This window comes from Rousettus aegyptiacus, unplaced genomic scaffold, assembly GCF_014176215.1.
Source record: "Rousettus aegyptiacus isolate mRouAeg1 unplaced genomic scaffold, mRouAeg1.p scaffold_m13_p_12, whole genome shotgun sequence".
In the NCBI taxonomy this organism is placed as follows: domain Eukaryota; kingdom Metazoa; phylum Chordata; class Mammalia; order Chiroptera; family Pteropodidae; genus Rousettus; species Rousettus aegyptiacus.
The window spans coordinates 53,387,184-53,405,091 of NW_023416287.1; the positions used below are offsets into that span (position 1 = coordinate 53,387,184).

At 36.2% G+C, this 17,908-nt stretch overlaps 1 protein-coding gene across 3 annotated transcripts in view; it reads left to right on the top strand.

Moving 5' to 3' along the window:
- MYOM1 (myomesin 1) overlaps positions 1–17,908 on the top strand; it is a 133,814-nt gene that overhangs the window by 113,660 nt on the left and 2,246 nt on the right. For all 3 annotated transcript variants that reach the window (XM_016157028.2, XM_016157012.2, XM_016157021.2), the window contains 12 exons: positions 640–776; positions 2,874–3,018; positions 3,765–3,824; positions 4,106–4,173; positions 5,804–5,917; positions 6,627–6,714; positions 8,665–8,703; positions 8,794–8,899; positions 12,060–12,223; positions 14,342–14,378; positions 14,633–14,655; positions 16,959–17,014. In XM_016157028.2, coding sequence (XP_016012514.2) covers positions 640–776; positions 2,874–3,018; positions 3,765–3,824; positions 4,106–4,173; positions 5,804–5,917; positions 6,627–6,714; positions 8,665–8,703; positions 8,794–8,899; positions 12,060–12,223; positions 14,342–14,378; positions 14,633–14,655; positions 16,959–17,014 — 1,037 coding nt within the window. The remainder of the gene's footprint in view (positions 1–639; positions 777–2,873; positions 3,019–3,764; positions 3,825–4,105; positions 4,174–5,803; positions 5,918–6,626; positions 6,715–8,664; positions 8,704–8,793; positions 8,900–12,059; positions 12,224–14,341; positions 14,379–14,632; positions 14,656–16,958; positions 17,015–17,908) is intronic.

Below are 17,908 nucleotides of genomic sequence, written 5' to 3' on the forward strand. Positions count from 1 at the left end.
TTAAATTTAACTTATTTCCAAATATCTTGAGTAATTAAGATCATAAAATGTTGGTACCAGAAAATATTTTGGTCAATTAGGACATTCAACTCACTTCCATTAATTTATAAATTAGTTAAATGAGACCCAGATATGAGAAGTGATCCGCCTATTATTATACAGTTTGCTAGTAGCCGATGTTGGACTAGGCTGCAGCTCTCCTGATGCCAGTCCAAGACTCTTTTCATCACGTTTTGCTATTGTCCCTAAATAAAGCTAACCAAAGCCATGGTAGAGTCACAGAAAGTAGCTGAGGGACTCCTGAAGGTAAGTTTATCTTTCTCATCTTCACAGTCGAGAGACATCTATGCCTCTGAAAAGGTGACTGACTTGTCCAAAGTGACAGAGTTAGAACCCAGGTCTTCAATCCCTCAATAGCATGCTTTCCTTAAAACACTCACTGTGCCTCCAGACTTTGCAAGAAGCACGGTGCTACATAGTCATTTCCACTGAGTGTTTTTTCACTTGTCAGAAAGATCTGAATCGAGACAATTGGTTATCAATATACAACTGGCCCTTGAACAATGTGGGGTTAGGTATGCTGAGCCCTACATAATCAAAAATCCACATATAAATTTTGACTTTTTTTGTTTTTCATAGCTGTCCCAGTTAAATCAGAGTTGGCAGTTGAAATTTTGGAGAAAGGCCAGGTCCGGTTTTGGATGCAAGCTGAGAAGCTATCTGGTAATGCCAAAGTCAACTTCATATTTAACGACAAGGAAATTTTTGAAGGGCCGGTAAGTTTTACATTTTTTTAGATTTCTAAATATATCATTACAGAATGTGCTGGGGAAGCTTATTAGAATGTAGGTAAGTTGTTATAAAAATCACTGGACATGGAATAGGGGGATTTAAAGTTCACGCAAAAAACATGTAGATAAAGATATAGATTGATTGTTTAATACTATCCAAACTGGGATAACGATTTTTTCAGGACAATAGTTATAAACCAAGACTGTCCCAGGCAAATAGGGAAGTATGGTCACCTATGAAAATAGAGCTGCTCCCTTGGAAAGGCAAAGGAGCCGGCGCCCTGACCTGAACTCATACTCACATTAGAAACCCCTGCAGGGACTTGGTTCTTCATATGGAGGAAATGGCCTCTGTTAGTCCAATAGCTCAGAAAAAAATGCAGTAAAAATATCTTCATTGTTTCTCTAGTTAAAAATGCAATATATCCTTATTATAAAAAATTTTAAAACACAGAAAGAGCAAATCAAAAATTCTTACGACTTTTCGATCTACATATTGGTGTACACTTTTTGGTCATTTCTACACTTCTGTGTGTATGTGTATGTTTGTACCTTATTTACATAGGTGATTGTGTATATCATTATCTACTTTTTTGCTTTTGATGTAAACGTAGTTTCTATTGATAGAGTTACAATATCTGTGCTTCATTTGGCCTCCCCAGACATCACTAGAGCCAGAATTGGGCCAGTGCCTGGTGGGACTGAAGAACTTTGGTTTTACAGCCCCTGGCTCACACCTGTACTATCACAGGTGTAAACAGGAGACCCAAAAGACAGGGGAGAGGTGTGGTTTGTGCCCACTATTAACAACCTGTTTTCCTTTTATTGAGATGTTTTTAAAACATCTGAGGACTTATTACTGAGGAGAGAATGAATTTTCAACTATTCAACTCATATAGTAACTGTATAGATCCAAAACAAGTCATATGTGGGTCTACTGTGGCCCATGTCATCCCTGTTTTCAAAATGTTCTCATCAACTGCTGTAATCATCACCTGGCCAGCAAAGAGGAAGGAAAACATTGTTGGCATCAGTCCCTGCCGCCACAGCTATTAAGAGTATATTCATGCACATGTGTGCGTAGACCCACTCCCCTTCATGTGTTACACACGCTTGCATGTTGCTGCATACACGTGCATACACACACTCTGAACTTGAAGAATTGTTCATTTTCTTTTCAATTTGCTCTAGTCATACTATTTCATTGGGTGGAAATTATTGTCTTGAGTCAGGTTTCCTAGGAGATAGAATTTCTCCTTAAGTGATTTATGAGGGAGTACTCTCAGGAGTAGAGGGTAAAGGAAACAAGGTAAGGGAAGGAATAGTTAAGCAAACATGTGCCCTTCATTGGAGACTGGCTTCCCACGGGGGAGGTTCTGGGGCCTGAATTGCACCACAGAGCTGATCTCAGACCTGAACCTTCATTCTTGACATGTTATAGGAAAACGTCGTTAATTCAAATCCATTATGGAACTTTTGCTTGTATGCCCAGGAACTAAAATTTATCTTTACATAGGAAAAAAAAAATGTTACCTCAACAATATGATAAAATAAGCACAGTCTAATAGGGCAATTTCAGTTCATTAGGAGCATATGGACTTCAAATGCTTTGGAAGCATCTTTATTCACATATTAATTCAGCAGATATTTATTAACTTGCTGCTCTATACCATGCATGTGCTAGATGCTAGGGATATAGCAATGAAGGAGACAACCACTTCTTTCATGCTACCTATAGCTTTGAATTATTCTGCTATTTAAAACTAATGTAATCTGGAAGGTAAAATGGGAATCTGAAGACAACTTTTTGATAACATTTTGACTTGGAATAACAAAACTTTGTTTATATTTAAATTTTAAATTTCAGACTTTTCAATAATTAATTCTGGTCAAGGTCATGTATCCCATATAACATTTTCCTTTTCCTGGATATAAGATTTTGAAACCTTTGCTCATTAAAAAAAAAAAAAATGTTAACAAGAAATTAAAATAATGATTCTTTAGAGTTTGTGTTTATTTTATCAGGCTATTGTCATCATATCTACCTCATTGATTTCTTTTGTTTTCTTTTTCACATTGAAGAAATATAAGATGCATATTGACCGAAACACTGGTATAATTGAAATGTTCATGGAAAAGCTACAGGACGATGATGAGGGAACATATACTTTCCAGCTTCAAGATGGAAGAGCAACTGGCCATTCTACTCTTGTTCTCATTGGAGATGGTAAGAATTCTGTGGAACATTAACTGGAAGAATTTGCTGCTCCCTTCAGTGTAAATACCCTATGGTACAAAAGCTGTCATATGGAAGGTAGTAGGAATTGTTTATTAACTGGATTCCCATGTTTGAAATACAAGTCTCAGTTACTACTTTCCATAGTATTTAATTTCATAGAAATGAAAGTTAATTTAAAAGGACACTAAATTTATCCCTGACCTACAGACAAGACTGCACATAAGCTATCTCATATATAAAAAAGAATTTACTACTAAAATTCTCTAGTGAAGGAGAGTACAATACAACCGAGATTGTGTATATGTTTCAGGAATAAACTATGATACTATCTTATAATGTGTACTTACTTTAAATTACTTAAATTAAGAAGAAAAATATGCAAAAGTAGTCTATGCCAAATTAATTAATCATACATTATAACTATATTGTATGTCAGCTGCCATAAGACACTGTGGAAACCACCAACATTTAAAATGTGGCAACAATGGAAAGGCTGGCCAGATCTCTACATTTACAATATCCAATACTATTTTATTATCTCCTAGCCTCATGACCTTGAACAAATTACTTAACCTTCCTAAGCTGATTTCTTCATCTATGAAGACTAAAAATGAATAGAGTGATCATAATGTATGAGTTTTATAATAATGAATATAATCACTTAGCGCAGTAACTAGCATGTGCATTTATAACACCCCATTCAATTTCATACTTTCTTGTTTTTTAACTTTTAGTTTATAAAAAGCTGCAGAAAGAAGCTGAATTCCAGCGGCATGAATGGATCAGGAAACAAGGTAAGAATAATCAGTGAGTAAAGAGAAAAGCTTCAGTTACTTGAACTAAATATTCCAAAATTATTTAAAATGAATATTATTGCTTATGTTAATACCCCTACAAATTAAAATAATTGGAAATATTTAGTATTAAATATGTATCCATTTAAAATATTTAAAAATTAAATCTTGAATTTTAAAAATTTTACTTTAAATATAAATCATGTTAGAATTTAAGAATGAACTTTGATTTTGCATTCACAACTAACAGAGTAATTGCTGATGTCATTAATATTTTATAGGTCCGCATTTTGCTGAGTATTTGAGCTGGGAAGTGACTGGTGAATGTAATGTACTATTAAAATGCAAGGTAAGAAGTAGATAATTTTTAAATATTTGATACAAGGGAAATGAAGATAAAATAGAATGTGAGAAGAGGAAGATCAACTTTTCATCTCCTCCATTGAACCAAATGATAAGTGACACATCCTTACTGTTGAATGTTACTATAATCCGTGGTTAGTAAGAATCATTTGAATAAAACAACATAAAAATATGCAAAAGCAACATGATCATTACTATTTATTATCCACACTCTAGTAATAAGAACAGACTATTATTCTTTTTTGTTTTAATAAGACTCTTTTTTAGAGCAGTTTTAGGTTCACAGAAAATTGAAGGGAAGTTACAGAGATTTCCCATGTACCCCATCCCCACACATGCACAGCCTCGCCCATTAACAACTCCCCCCACCAGAGTGGTTCATTTGTTACGATTGATGAACCCACACTGATACGTCATAATCACCCAAAGTCCATAGTTTACACTCAGGGTTCACACTCAGCATTGTACATTCTCTGGGTGTGGATAAATGTATAATGACATGTGTACCTCATTATATTCTCATAAAGAGTATTTTTGCTGCCCTAAAAAATCCTCACTGCTCCACCTGTTCATTCCCACCACCATCACCACTCCTTTTAAATAATTAATCTCAGAAGAATCTCACATTGTCTTTGTTTTAGGCCAAATGTACATTCTAAATGGTACATCTATTCCAGAATCATTCCAACTACACTTTTTCCATGGAAGTTTGGCAATTTCCTATCTTTGTTTTTAATGAGATTAAACATTTTTTTCATCTATTTGTTTGCAGTTCTATTTCCTCTATGGGGAATTGTGTTGTTCAGTGGGGTCTTAGGGATTGTTTTCTTGATTTGTATGAAGTCTGTTTTTTCATACAGTTTTAACTACACAAGAAATATATGAATATACTCTTCTTTGTAAAAAATCAAATATTGTAGATAAAGTTCAAGATCCCTTTAATAATCCATTTGAAATTTATGTGTGCATGTAGGATTTAAATGAGTTTCCTTAAAATTGCTAAGCAATTAATTTATTAAACCCTACTTAAAGAATATTAGCAAAACTTACTGTGATAATCATTTAACTATATATACATATGTTAAATCGTTGTACATCTTAAACTTATAGATTATATGTTAATTATATCTCAAAATTGGAAAAAAAGTTTAAATAAAAATCGTTTTTAACATATTCTTCCTCCACATTTATTTACAAAGCTTCATTTATCTTTTTAAAAATATTGAGATATATTTTGGGGCTTACTCATTCTGTTCCCTTGATGAAGCCATTTGTTTTATCATATGACACAGATTTGTCTTCCTATAGTTTTCAGATTTTTATTTTAAGTCTGTATGTTAGTACTTATGTATCTAGTCTTTCCTTTCTGGTCCACGAGATAATTTTGAAGTTAATTTTTACTGCTTGAAGTAGAGATGCTATTGATTTACTTTATTCATTTGTATCTACTTTATTCTAAACTCTTTATCAATTAAAATAGGTTTCAATTGATTCCTGTAGCATCTTCTGACTCTTAGTGCCATTTTCTTCTATCTAATGTTACATTAAGAACTATTTAGCTTCATAAAAGTAGCAATCCTTTATTTCAAGAACTGTAATTATGATTTTTCTTCTAGGTGGCAAATATTAAGAAGGAAACTCTTATTGTGTGGTATAAAGATGAGAGAGAGATTTCAGTGGATGAAAAGCATGACTTTAAGGATGGTATATGTACGCTGCTTATAACAGAGGTAGGTGACCATAAATGTGAAATGTAATATATTAGTTCTATACCCCACTTTCTCTGCCAAAACAGAGATTATATTATGTATTCCTTTGCCCCAGGCATTTGTAATATCTTATCTCTAACTGTTTTAAAGATCCCTGCCTTAACTTCACCTAAAAAGCAAGCTGTGGGAACACAAAAGCTTCTCTCACCTTGTGATATGCATGGATTTGTCACATGTCAGAACAATATTAGTTGGACACTACAACTCTTGCCTCTCTGAGCTACTGTTTCATAGATAGATAAGTGACAGGACAGCTAAGTGGATCCTCCTTCGTTTTCTCTTAAGCCTCAGGACAACTTGTTTCTTAAAAGTACAGAGACAATCAGACATAGTATTAATTTAAGTATAGATTTTTACCTCCTTTTTGTCTGAAAGAGCATATCTTTCAAAAATATATGATCATTGGTTTTTAATATGAAGGTAGGGTGAAGGATAAAGGACTTTAAGTCTCAAATCAATTATAGCCATAGAGTGTGAAAAATCAGTACTGCTAACTGGTCAAATTACAACGGATAAGTTCATCTGTGAGCTGTTCGTTGCTGACATGGCTATATGCTTGTTTAGTGTGTGTTTTGATGGCAATTCCATAAATCACAGGGGTCTAAAAATGCAAACACCAAACTCTGAAGCTACAATAAGCTGCAATGCAGTATATCTATCCTTCCCTTAGTTTTCCAAGAAAGATTCTGGGATTTATGAAGTTATCCTGAAAGATGACAGAGGAAAAGATAAGAGCAGATTGAAGCTGGTGGATGAAGGTCAGTCCATCGACTTCTGGGGTCTGTTTTGTGTGTTGTATATGGTTACCAGAATTATGAGTGAGGCTGAGCTGATGACTGACGTCATGCTGATGTTTTTGTCCACACATTTTGTTTTCATTGCAATTCCAACAGAGTGAACTACTGTTGTATTAAAAAATACTTCGCTTTTAGTTTTTCTAGAAATCAGAAGTGTACTTTTGATCCTCAGAGAATTTATAGTCCACAGTCCACTAGGGGGTCTGTTTTCAATATAAATAATCATTTTTGTTTCAACACTATAAAAAATGTTACAGGATCAAAATCTACTGTGAAAAGTAGATTTTAAGAATACACACTTAAAAGGTGGCAAGACACTATGGAAAACAGTATGGAGATTCCTCAAAAAATTAAGAATTGATCTACCATGTGATCCAGCAATCCCTCTACTGGGTATTTACCCCAAGAACTTGAAAACCCATATCCAAAAAGATATTTGCATGCCAATGTTCATGGCAGCACTATTCATAGTGGAGATGATTGGCTAAAGAAGCTGTGGTACATATATACAATGGAATATTACTCAGCCATAAGAAGAGATGAAATACTGCCATTTGTAACAACCTGGATGGACCTCGAGATAATATTGCTAAGCGAAATAAGCCAGACAGAAAAATTGAAAATCACATGATATCACCCATATGCGAGATATAAACCTAAAAGCAACAAATGAACAGGACGAACAGAGACTCAGGGACATGGACAATGGACTAGTAGTTACCAGAGGGTAGGGGGTGGGGGAGGAGGGAAGAGGTAGACAGGATAAAGGGAGTCAAGTACAGGGGGTTGGGGGAGGGCAAAGTGGGTAAAGGGGATCAAATATATGATAGATGAAGGAAACTAGACTCTGGGTGGTAATCAGAGAATAGAATATATAAATATCAAATTATAAGGTACACCTGAAATGTATATAATTTATTAACCAATGTTAGTCCAATAAACTTAAAATAAATAAACTAACTAACTAACTAAATAAAAATAAAAGGTGGCAAGAAAGATTTATATATGAAACTTGAAACCTCTCAGTTATTAGCAGAGCAATAAAGTAATTTCCGTTTTTCGGAGACTATTAAGGATAAATATATCATGATAACAAAGACTTGTATATGACCTCCAAACTTCCAATTTTTTTCCTGAACAATATCTTTAACAATATTGCTAACAGAAAGCAGAAGTCTGATTTCACCTTCCTGATTCTTGGTGGAGGCAAAACAACATGTGTTTATTGGCAAAAAGCATTATTAGACTGTGAAATATCAGATTACTAAATGGTTAATTCATTATGAATTGATGACACCAATATGAAAACTTCCTCTTATGTAAATTAAGGCTTCCTGGGACTTAAGAGAATCTTAAAGCCAAGGACCTTCCTGGAAATCTCATTGTGGCTCTTTCTCTAAAATGTAAATATAGTGACAGTTATTAAGAATTAGAGGAAAGAATATCAAAATAAAAGCAAGAATATTTTAAAACATGATTAAAATTGACTTATCCCCTCCAAGAGCACTTATTATCGATTCGTCAGAAAACTCACCTTATGACACATACCCCTCACCAGACATTTATTTACTTATTTAATTTTATTAAATTTATTGGGGTAACATTGATAAGTTCATAAAATTATATAGGTTTCAAGTGTAGAATTCTATAATATATCATCTGTATATTGCAATGCGTGTTCACCACCCAAAGTCAAATCTACTTTCATCATCATATATTTGATACACTAATTTACCCTTTTCTCCCTCCTGCCTACCCCTTTTTCGTGTAACCACCATACTGTTGTTTGTATTTATGAGTTTTTGTTTGTTAGATATTTTTGAGAGCACAATGCTGACTAATAGTTTTGAGATTTGGCCTTACACTGAGCATCTTTATGCTAAAGTTTTGTCTGTGAATCTCTATCTACAGCCTTTAAAGAACTGATGACTGAAGTATGTAAAAAAATAGGTAAGTTAAAATGTTCTCACCATGACAATGCTTCATTATTCTCCTGGATGGGCTTACAGGAGTGTGAAATATGCTCTTTTCTTCTTTCAGCTTTATCTGCTACAGACCTGAAAATCCAGAGCACAGCCGAAGGCATCCGGCTGTATTCTTTTGTTACTTACTACCTAGATGATCTAAAAGTTAACTGGTCCCACAAGTAAGTAAATGGGAACTTAATTGCTGTGTAACACTTCTTTCTTCATTGGAGTGAAAAAGGTAGGAAAAACAACAGCAACCCTCTGCATTCTTAGCTAAGGAGTCTTCTTACTTCTCAGGTCTGACATTGATGAGCATAGGACAGAAGCATCCAGGCCATTCCCTTAGTGTGAGGTTGGCACGTTCCTTCAACATATACATGGTGAGGCCAGTGCTGGCTAACACATCCGCCTTTGTGATCAAGGAAGCACCACAATTTGTAGATATCTCTATATAATGTGCCCTCTGCCTCCAGATGGTCATGCTCGGTCTCCCCCTGCTTTCCCAGGGCATATAGAGCTAAATTCTGATCCTCTTGTTGTAGACACAGCTAACCCATGCTATGGTCTGAAACAGAACTGAAGTAGCATATGCAAAGAGACACCAAATTTCCTGTTATATGAATTAGTAGCCATTCACCAGTAAAACCTAATCCAGAGATGTGTCCGAGTTTGTTATTATTGTTGTTTATAGCAATTAGCACAGTTTCTTGTCCACCTTGGAAGGCTTGGAGATATCAAGATGACTTTGGGAAAATGTATTTAAACTGGATTGAGGCTGATGATCTGTTACAATCCCAGTCTTCCTTTGTGGAGTTCTAGAGGGATTCCATTCAAGTTCGTCTCTGGGATTCCAAAAGCCAAAATATGTTTCTGAGTGAACTTTTTCTCCCATTTATACTCTTAATGTTATCCTTAACCTTGATGCTTCCTTAGAATTTCCTGAGCTAAAAGAAAACAGCAGCCTGGCATAGAACTCTGATGGGGCACGGCCACCTTCAGTCCATACTTAGGATGCAGCAGACACTTATTCCTAAAGTCCTTCTGAGCCTCACTGAGCAATGGGTCACTGTGGCATTTCCAAAGGCAGACAATGATGTTTGTTTATGTCTTCCCTTCAGTGGGCATTTATAATATGCGGGGCACTGCTCCAGCCATTTAGATGTATGAATTCATTTAATATACAAAACTCTTTGGGGTGGGTGCTTCTCAGTTGAGTGAAGAGGAAGTTCAGGCTGGGGGAGGTGACTTAGGTGACACAGCTAAGTGGTGAGTGGAGGGATATACATAGGTAGCCTGGCTCCAGACTCTCCCTGTCATGGCACTACTCCTGTGTTCGAGTTGCATTAAAAGTCTAGATTAACATTTAACCAGAACTGGGTCTCACAAAGCAATCATTTGTGTTTTCTTTAAAATGACTTCCCCATTACTTAGAACAGTATTTTATTATTTTATTATTATTATTATTATTATTATTATTATTAATTTCCTGAGTTCTAAAAAAATTAGAAGTGAATTCCAATGTAGAATTCTTGGGGTTTCATTTCTTTGTTTTATTTCTTTCAGAATATATTTTAGGAAAGTAATTGTCAGTTAAAATAGATCAAATTCTAGGAAATTCCTCTGTGACATTTAAGACATTATAATGTATCAGTCTGAAGAATAAGAGAAGGTAAATTAATTGAATCATCAATCAAAAAGTTTTACCTCATCTCAAAGTATTATTTGTTTAAAAACATTAGAACATTGAGTTTTGAACAAAGTGCTATTATATTAGCAAAGCATAAACTTCTTACACTATTTGGTCTAGTCAGCTAAATGAGTTTTTTATATATCCACATACCTATGAAAGAAAGATTCAGGAGTCAAGGATTGTCTTCATTGTCTTTATGTAGGTATGTGACATAATGAGAAAAAAACTTGAAATAGATTTTAGTCTTGACCTCCCTCTTGTGTTCCCTTGGATCTAAGAAAAGTCTTTTAATTTTCTGAATCTCACTTGGTAATACCTGCTCTATCTCATAACACTAATGAAATGAAAGAATGGGCCCAATGAAAGAATGAAATTAATGGCACTTTGTAAACCATTAAGTGCTTTACAAATTTAAGGTATTATTATCCATGTTAGCCAGAGAGTAAAGAATTCAAACATTTATTTTAACAAAGAAGAGAACTATCTGTCTTTTTAGCTCTACAGGACATTTAGATTACTCAGGTCAAAGTCTATGGGTACAGATGGTTCCTTTATCTTATATTTTTATGGCATTTTAATTTTAATATCTTTTTAAGAATGTACTATATAAGAAAAATGCTGAATATTTACTTGAAAGTAGAAACTCTTTCGGTGGAGTTTTTGTTTTTTTTTAAGTTTTTTAAAGTTCATTTTGCTTATTATAGCTACAAACAATACATGCTTGTTTTAGAAAACATATTTATAATATCATATTATAACTTAGAAAGAGTTTATAATATGATGTTATCCATAATTTTCCTAGTCATAGCATTTTTCTTATATAGTACATTCTTAAAAAGAGTGTAGTGCCTTTTATCCTTATTTCCTAACATGTTTACAAACTCTTTGTAAACTTACTTTTAACATCATTGAAAATATATCTACCTCGACCTTTCTCTGACTTCATCTATAACAGTGGCATTTCTAGACCGTCAGATCACAAAACAAACAGTTCTAATTGCTTTTATTCTGTTAAAAAGAAAAGAATGCAACGCATGAGTCTGCTTATGACCTACTATAGAATACCGGGAAACTCACGCCCAGGCCAGAGTTCACTTTGGCATTTGTTTTGGCAGCAACTCTTCTTTTCATTCACTTTTGGCTTTACTACCAAGTACATATTTACATGTGTTTTAAATAGCTTTGTAACCACATATGTCAGTAGATGTCAGCCATGGATGAACCTCCTTATGTATGTTTTACACTAGCTTGTAAAATCTGATTAATATCCATAAACCAACTACATGACATATGTAGTAATGTGATATGTACTTAGCCTTTTTACTTTAAAAATTCCCTTAGTCCTACTAATAAGCCCAAGCGAAAACAAAAGTAATTAATACTACTAAGTATTGGTGCTGCAATCTCCCTGGGCCCCAGACTGCTATTGGGAGTTAAATGTGATATTGGTGGGCCCCACACTGGGCCTTGGAATCCAAGCTTGGTGATTCTGGGTCCATCATTTCTCTAAAACTATAGCACATATGTGGATCCCATATTATTTGAAAGCCTATACAATTTGGTAAGACCAAATTGGTAAGATCTTCAAAAAGACAAATAAAACCCTAGACAAAAACAAACAATAATGATGCTTTCTTTTATTTGAACAGTGACACTGCTGTTAAGTACACAGACAGAGTTAAGAGTGGGGTCACTGGGGAGCAGATCTGGCTGCAAATCAATGAGCCCACTCCAAATGACCAAGGGAAATATGTAATGGAGCTCTTTGATGGCAAAACGGGATACCAGAAGACAGTGGATCTTTCTGGACAAGGTAAATGGATATTCTGGAGATTTGAACTTACTATGAAGCTTTTTGAAAAGAATGAAGGTAATAATAGGTTGTTATGTTGCCTATTGAAAGATGATTGGTGATTTTAATAAAGTAGTTTAAATTCAGTCATGGTGGTAGAAGCAAGGATTCAATGGGTAGAGAATCATTAAAAAGGAAACACTACTCTTTCAAGAAGGGAAGATTAATTTACAATTACTTGAACAAGAACAAACACTGAAAAAATTTAATGTTATGGTGATTGAAATTTGAGCATGTTCACAAAAGGAACAGTTGAGGTGGAAGGATTGAAGATGTGAGTGAAGGAGACTGACTGAGGTATCAGAGTTCTGAAGAATGGAAGGCTGGAGATGCAGGGCAGAGGTGACAGTGTTGACTTTGGAAAGGAACAGAGATACCTTTTCTTCAGAAACCAGAGGGGAATAAGTGTGAATAAGCTAAGACAAATATCAAGGAGAACAGAAGGAAGTTGGAAAAGTTGGATCCTTATGGCCTCAGATTTCTTAGTCATCTGCTAAGAGGATGGGAGGTTCTGGAGAGACGAGGGAAGAGGAGAAAGTCATGAGAGCCTTAGCAAAAGGCTTCCACCTCAGAACGTAGAGGAAAGGCGATTTGCAACTCTTAATTAAAAATTTAAAAGTTAAAACATATACAATCGTAAATAAAAAATAAAAACACTGCCATTTCTCCCTGTCCTGGTACTATTATACTCTATCTTATTTATTATTTCCTGAAAAAAAAAATCTGTGTGGAGTTACTCAAGGAGATTGGGGACTGACTTTTTCTTCCACTTCTTCATTTATTAAAATGCAGTCTAAACATGCTATAACTCTCAGTGTTTTAATCTTCGGAGAGTAGATTCATAATTTAGAGAGCAGCCTTTCAATCCTGCCTTGAGTTGTTTTGTGCTAAGTCCCCTTACCCTAACCCCGCTTCCCATGATGACAAGATACTCTGCAGGAGATGGAAGTGGCTGCCTCCAGGGACTCGGACAGTCCAGGCCACACTGTGCCTGAGTCACATACTGCAATGACAGGGGGTTTCTTCTGCGGAACATCTGATACTTTGAGACAAATAGAAACAGGAAAATAAGACGTGGGTAGATAAATTTAAAACTTTTGAAAGATTTACTTTTACTCTCTGGCCCACCAGCGCTTATTTAACTACCTTTCTCTTGAATCCCCTTTAAGCAAAATTCTATGGATTATCCCACCAGGCTTGACACTACCACAAAACACAGACTGGCTCTCCTATGCCTGTCTTTTTTTCAGTGTGATATGGGCAAAAAGAAGAGTACTGAACTCAGCCTGGTTTAGCCTAACTGGTCTATCTTCCAAGAGTTTAAACCCGACTTTATGCTTATTTTTTTCATCCAAAAAATGGGGGGGGGGGTAGACTAGTATTACATAAATATTTTCTAGATGTAAAATATTATGATTCCCAGACCATAGAGGAGCTTAGACAAGATGAGAGAGCTTTCAAAATGAAGCTGCCCTTTCACCTGAAGTCTTCAAAGTGGCTTACTCTGCAGACTCAGAAAAAAAATATTTTAGAGCCCTATGGCTCTCATTTCCTTGTCTCATTCCTCTTTTATCTCATCTTCTGAACAGTATAGAAGCATTGCTTCAGGCAAGCACTAGCACACAGAGCGACTGCAGTAAACTTGTGTTCTTTAAAACAAATAGATGGACCAGACCACATAACATAGAAATATTTAACTGTCTGAATAGGAAGCCACGACATGTGGGATGATTTAATAAGAGAAAATCCTTTTTGATGCTTATTAGACAACCAACTTTTATTTGAAACAGACCTTTATTCCCATTTTATTTTCAGTGGAGCTAAACTTTACCTTTCCATCTGAGGATTTGAAGGTCTCTCACAGAACCGAAATCAGCTAGTTCATCTTTTCTACTTAGAAAGTATTTCCTTAAATCCATCAAACTATAGAGCAAACACATAGGCATAGTCTTATTCAAAGTCAGATTAGTTGTATCTGCACTGATCACATTGACTTCACGTTGTGAATTTTAATCAGCTTCTTTGTGTCATCAATTCCAGGTGAGAAAATTCTAACTTCTCTTTTTTCCCCCCTTAAAGCGTATGAGGAAGCCTTTGCGGAATTCCAGAGATTAAAGTAAGCCCCTTTTACCTAGCAAATGCCACTTGCATGTACTATTTTCTCTAGAATACTGGGTGAGCTGCTACCCCTTCTGAGTGACAGAGGGTCTTTCATTTCAATGAGTGCATTAAAGCAGCAATTCCCACTGCCTCGTTGAGCAGCAAAATGTCTCTGAGGCAATGAAATGCAGTCAAGGTTAGCTATTTTGAAGTAACACTAAAATCAAATTCTTCTTTGTTTGTATGTTTGTTTGTTTATGTCAACCACAGACAAGCTGCGATTGCAGAGAAAAGTAAGTAATCTCCCTTCCCATTCGCTCCTGGCATAGTTTTAAAATATACCTTTTAGTTTTCTGTTATGACAACAGGGGAGGAGAGTGAAAATGTCGTTGCTGTTGTTTTTAATGTCTTTCTTTTTTTTTTTTTTTTAAAAAAAAAAACCTTTGTTCTACATATTTTCATTTAGTCCCTTGAGTAAGAATGTCCATGAAAAGAAGGTCTTAGTTTATAACATGAGAGTGTCACCCAGCTCTTGACTTGAGCTACCACCCAACCATCTGGAAAAATCTCTGGGCTGCAAACCACAGAATAGGTTGTTAATCATTTGCTGCAAAAAAGGTTGTTTATCATTTGCAGCAGACCATATCAAAAACACATGTACATTAAAGACAGTAAGAAACAAGAATCTTCGTAAATTTGAAATCTAAAACTGGTCCCCTAACAAGTACTCTGCATTTTTCTGAGACCCCTGTAAAGATGCTGAGTAAGTCCTTCCTTCATTTTACTGGACATAGTCCACATGAACAAACGCCAAACAGTCAAGTCAACATACCCCAAAATGAGCTCACTACTAACTTCTATCAACTGTTTGCTTCACACATAGATTTTTAAAGAAGCACTCAGACAGTCTTACAGGATCCCAGAAGTCACAGACTGACTAATCCATCATTCAGGATCTTTTGCAGTATGAGAGGCAGAATTTGAAAGCTATCGAAGGTTAAAACTGTAGAGTTGGTCCTTAGCTGGAAGGGAAGGGGACCAGGAGGAAGAGTAAGAAGTGAAATCATCTGTCTACCTTTCAGTGGCTTTGGGTCACTCAAGATAGAACTTTTACCTTTGCTGTGCACTGCTTTCCTCCCTCCTTTCTGCTCTCTCCCTCTCCCCGCTCAGGCCCTGGGTTTGAGAGGCAGCTGCTAGTGGTGAGTGGGCAGATGCCAGCACCAGAGGCATGCTAGGGAGCGTCCACGCCACAGAGAGCATTTCTTGTTGGCACCTAGTGCGTCCCTCCTGTTCCTGGACACAAAAGCAAAGCCAACAGCTGCAGCCATTGATGGGCATGCCCCATTCTTGAACTCTCTTATGTGCAAGGAACCCTACCCTCCCTCCAGTTCATGAACATTTTCCTAAGCTCTCTGGATCACAGCAGTTTAGAGCTGGGAAGGACGTTAGAGCTCTTCTAGCTCTATGTTTTTAAATTTTACAAGCCATAGAACACTAATGCAAACAACCTTCCACACAGACCCAATATATAAAGTAGGTAAAAGGTGAGTTATCTTCATTGATGTTAGGATGGGGTCCTGGCTCCCAGACTCAATTTCCCATCTTAACCTCTTCTCAGGTACCCTCAGAGGAATCCCATAAATGCTGTGGAGTAGAGTTTAGAAACTTTATGTCTACAGATTTAATGCAACCGTCCTCCATTCTACATTAGGAGGCTGAGTTCCACACAGTGACATGACTTACCTAATATCATACAGCAAGTGACACAGGGAGCCAGATGATAGGTTGTGCTAACAAGTAGTATAAGGTGCAATGGGATCAGCAGGAGAATACAGTCAAGATTCAGTCAAAGCTTAATCCTGACTTAGTGGAGAAGGGAATTGTAGAAATAAAGGTCAAAAGTCACACATAATGAAGTCAGCCTAAAAATGAGACAGTGGGGACCATTGCATTGGTGCCAGAGAGGGTAGCTTTGAGTGAATTACAGAAAGATGTCCTTCCCTGAGGCTGAAGCAGTCACACACACAGCACATGGATTGGCTGGGGAGTCAGCCCTAGATTTCAGCACCCTTCCTGCACTTTGTCCACCGAGAGCTATGAAGAGATGAGGAAAGGAAATTCTGTAGAGGAAGACTCAAAGTAATCTCATGTTTGCACAGTCCTCCCTGGTGTACGGCCTCCAATTATGCAACCTTTTTTAATCATAGGGAAGCTCATAAAAGAGGCCACACTGAGCTTGGAGGCTTTCTATAGAGATCTGCTCCGCCTCCTCAAGCTGAGCCCCACTGAGCTGCAGAAGGGCCAGGGCTAAAAATAGCCATGAAGATTATAGAGCAAATCTTGATCCAACGAAGCATTTTCAAGTTGATATTTTAAATACAGATAGAGGCACCTGTGTATATGAAAAATGTGTGTGAAGGATTAACATTTAGCATCACTGGATCATTTTTCCTTATTTTGCATATTGAAAACAGGTATAAAATAACTATAAAGGGAAGGAAATTAAATTGGAAAATTAGACCCCTGGGTGGTTTTGTGAGTGTGATTGCTGATGCTCATCATTTTAGTGATTAACTGGAAATGCCTATGCTTTCAGATCGGGCCCGGGTGCTGGGCGGTCTCCCCGACGTGGTCACCATCCAGGAGGGCAAGGTAAGTATAGAGCACTCCTGTCCCTGCTCCTTCCAGACTGGGAATGGGTTGCAGCACCTCCAACTTTATTCCTTGTTTTAAGATACATCTCATTACCTTCATCTTATGCCATGGCTGCTTGTGCTGGACTTCACAATGGCCAAATATAAGGTATAAACTGCAGTCACTTTTCAAGTCATCTTAATATTTTGGGCCAAGAAGCAGGATACAAGTTTGTCTGATGTGGGCACATGTAGAACACTTAGTGTTTTTCCATAGTTACCTTTAAAATCACGAGAAGAGGAAAATGTTCCAAAATAACTATACGAGAAATGTAATTGGAGAAAGAAGCAACCTCTAACGCCTACTGGAAAATCAGTCCTGTTAAATACCTCACCTTTGAAGGGAAATATGCTGCTTCATGAATTTCTATAGACTCTATTTCAGTAGAAACTCAATTTATTTCCATTTAGTTTTAAAATGGTGTTTCTTGACTCCATAATAATCTCTCTGAAAAGCAATGAACAGAATTTCTAACCTGGATTCACTTTCTTCACCCCTATGTTTTGTTAAAACCAAGTTTAATATACCAGTCATAGGGGCAGAGGTATTTGTAGTGGAATAAAACCTTTTCCCACATCAAAATGGCAATAGAGACGTATGATGAGTGACTGGAACTGGGGTGATAAAACAAGGCACATATTTATTAAAGCCTTTAGATAAAGGCTTTAATGAGAGATGAGTTTCATCCAACTGCACTTCTTCTTTTCCTTATACTTACTGAATTTTAGGAAGAAAGAAATACAATAATGAAATTTAAAATGTGAAGTAAATTCAACAATGTTGGCCATTAGGGAAATGCAAATTAAACCACAACGAAATATTATAACACACCTATCAGAATTGCTAAAATAA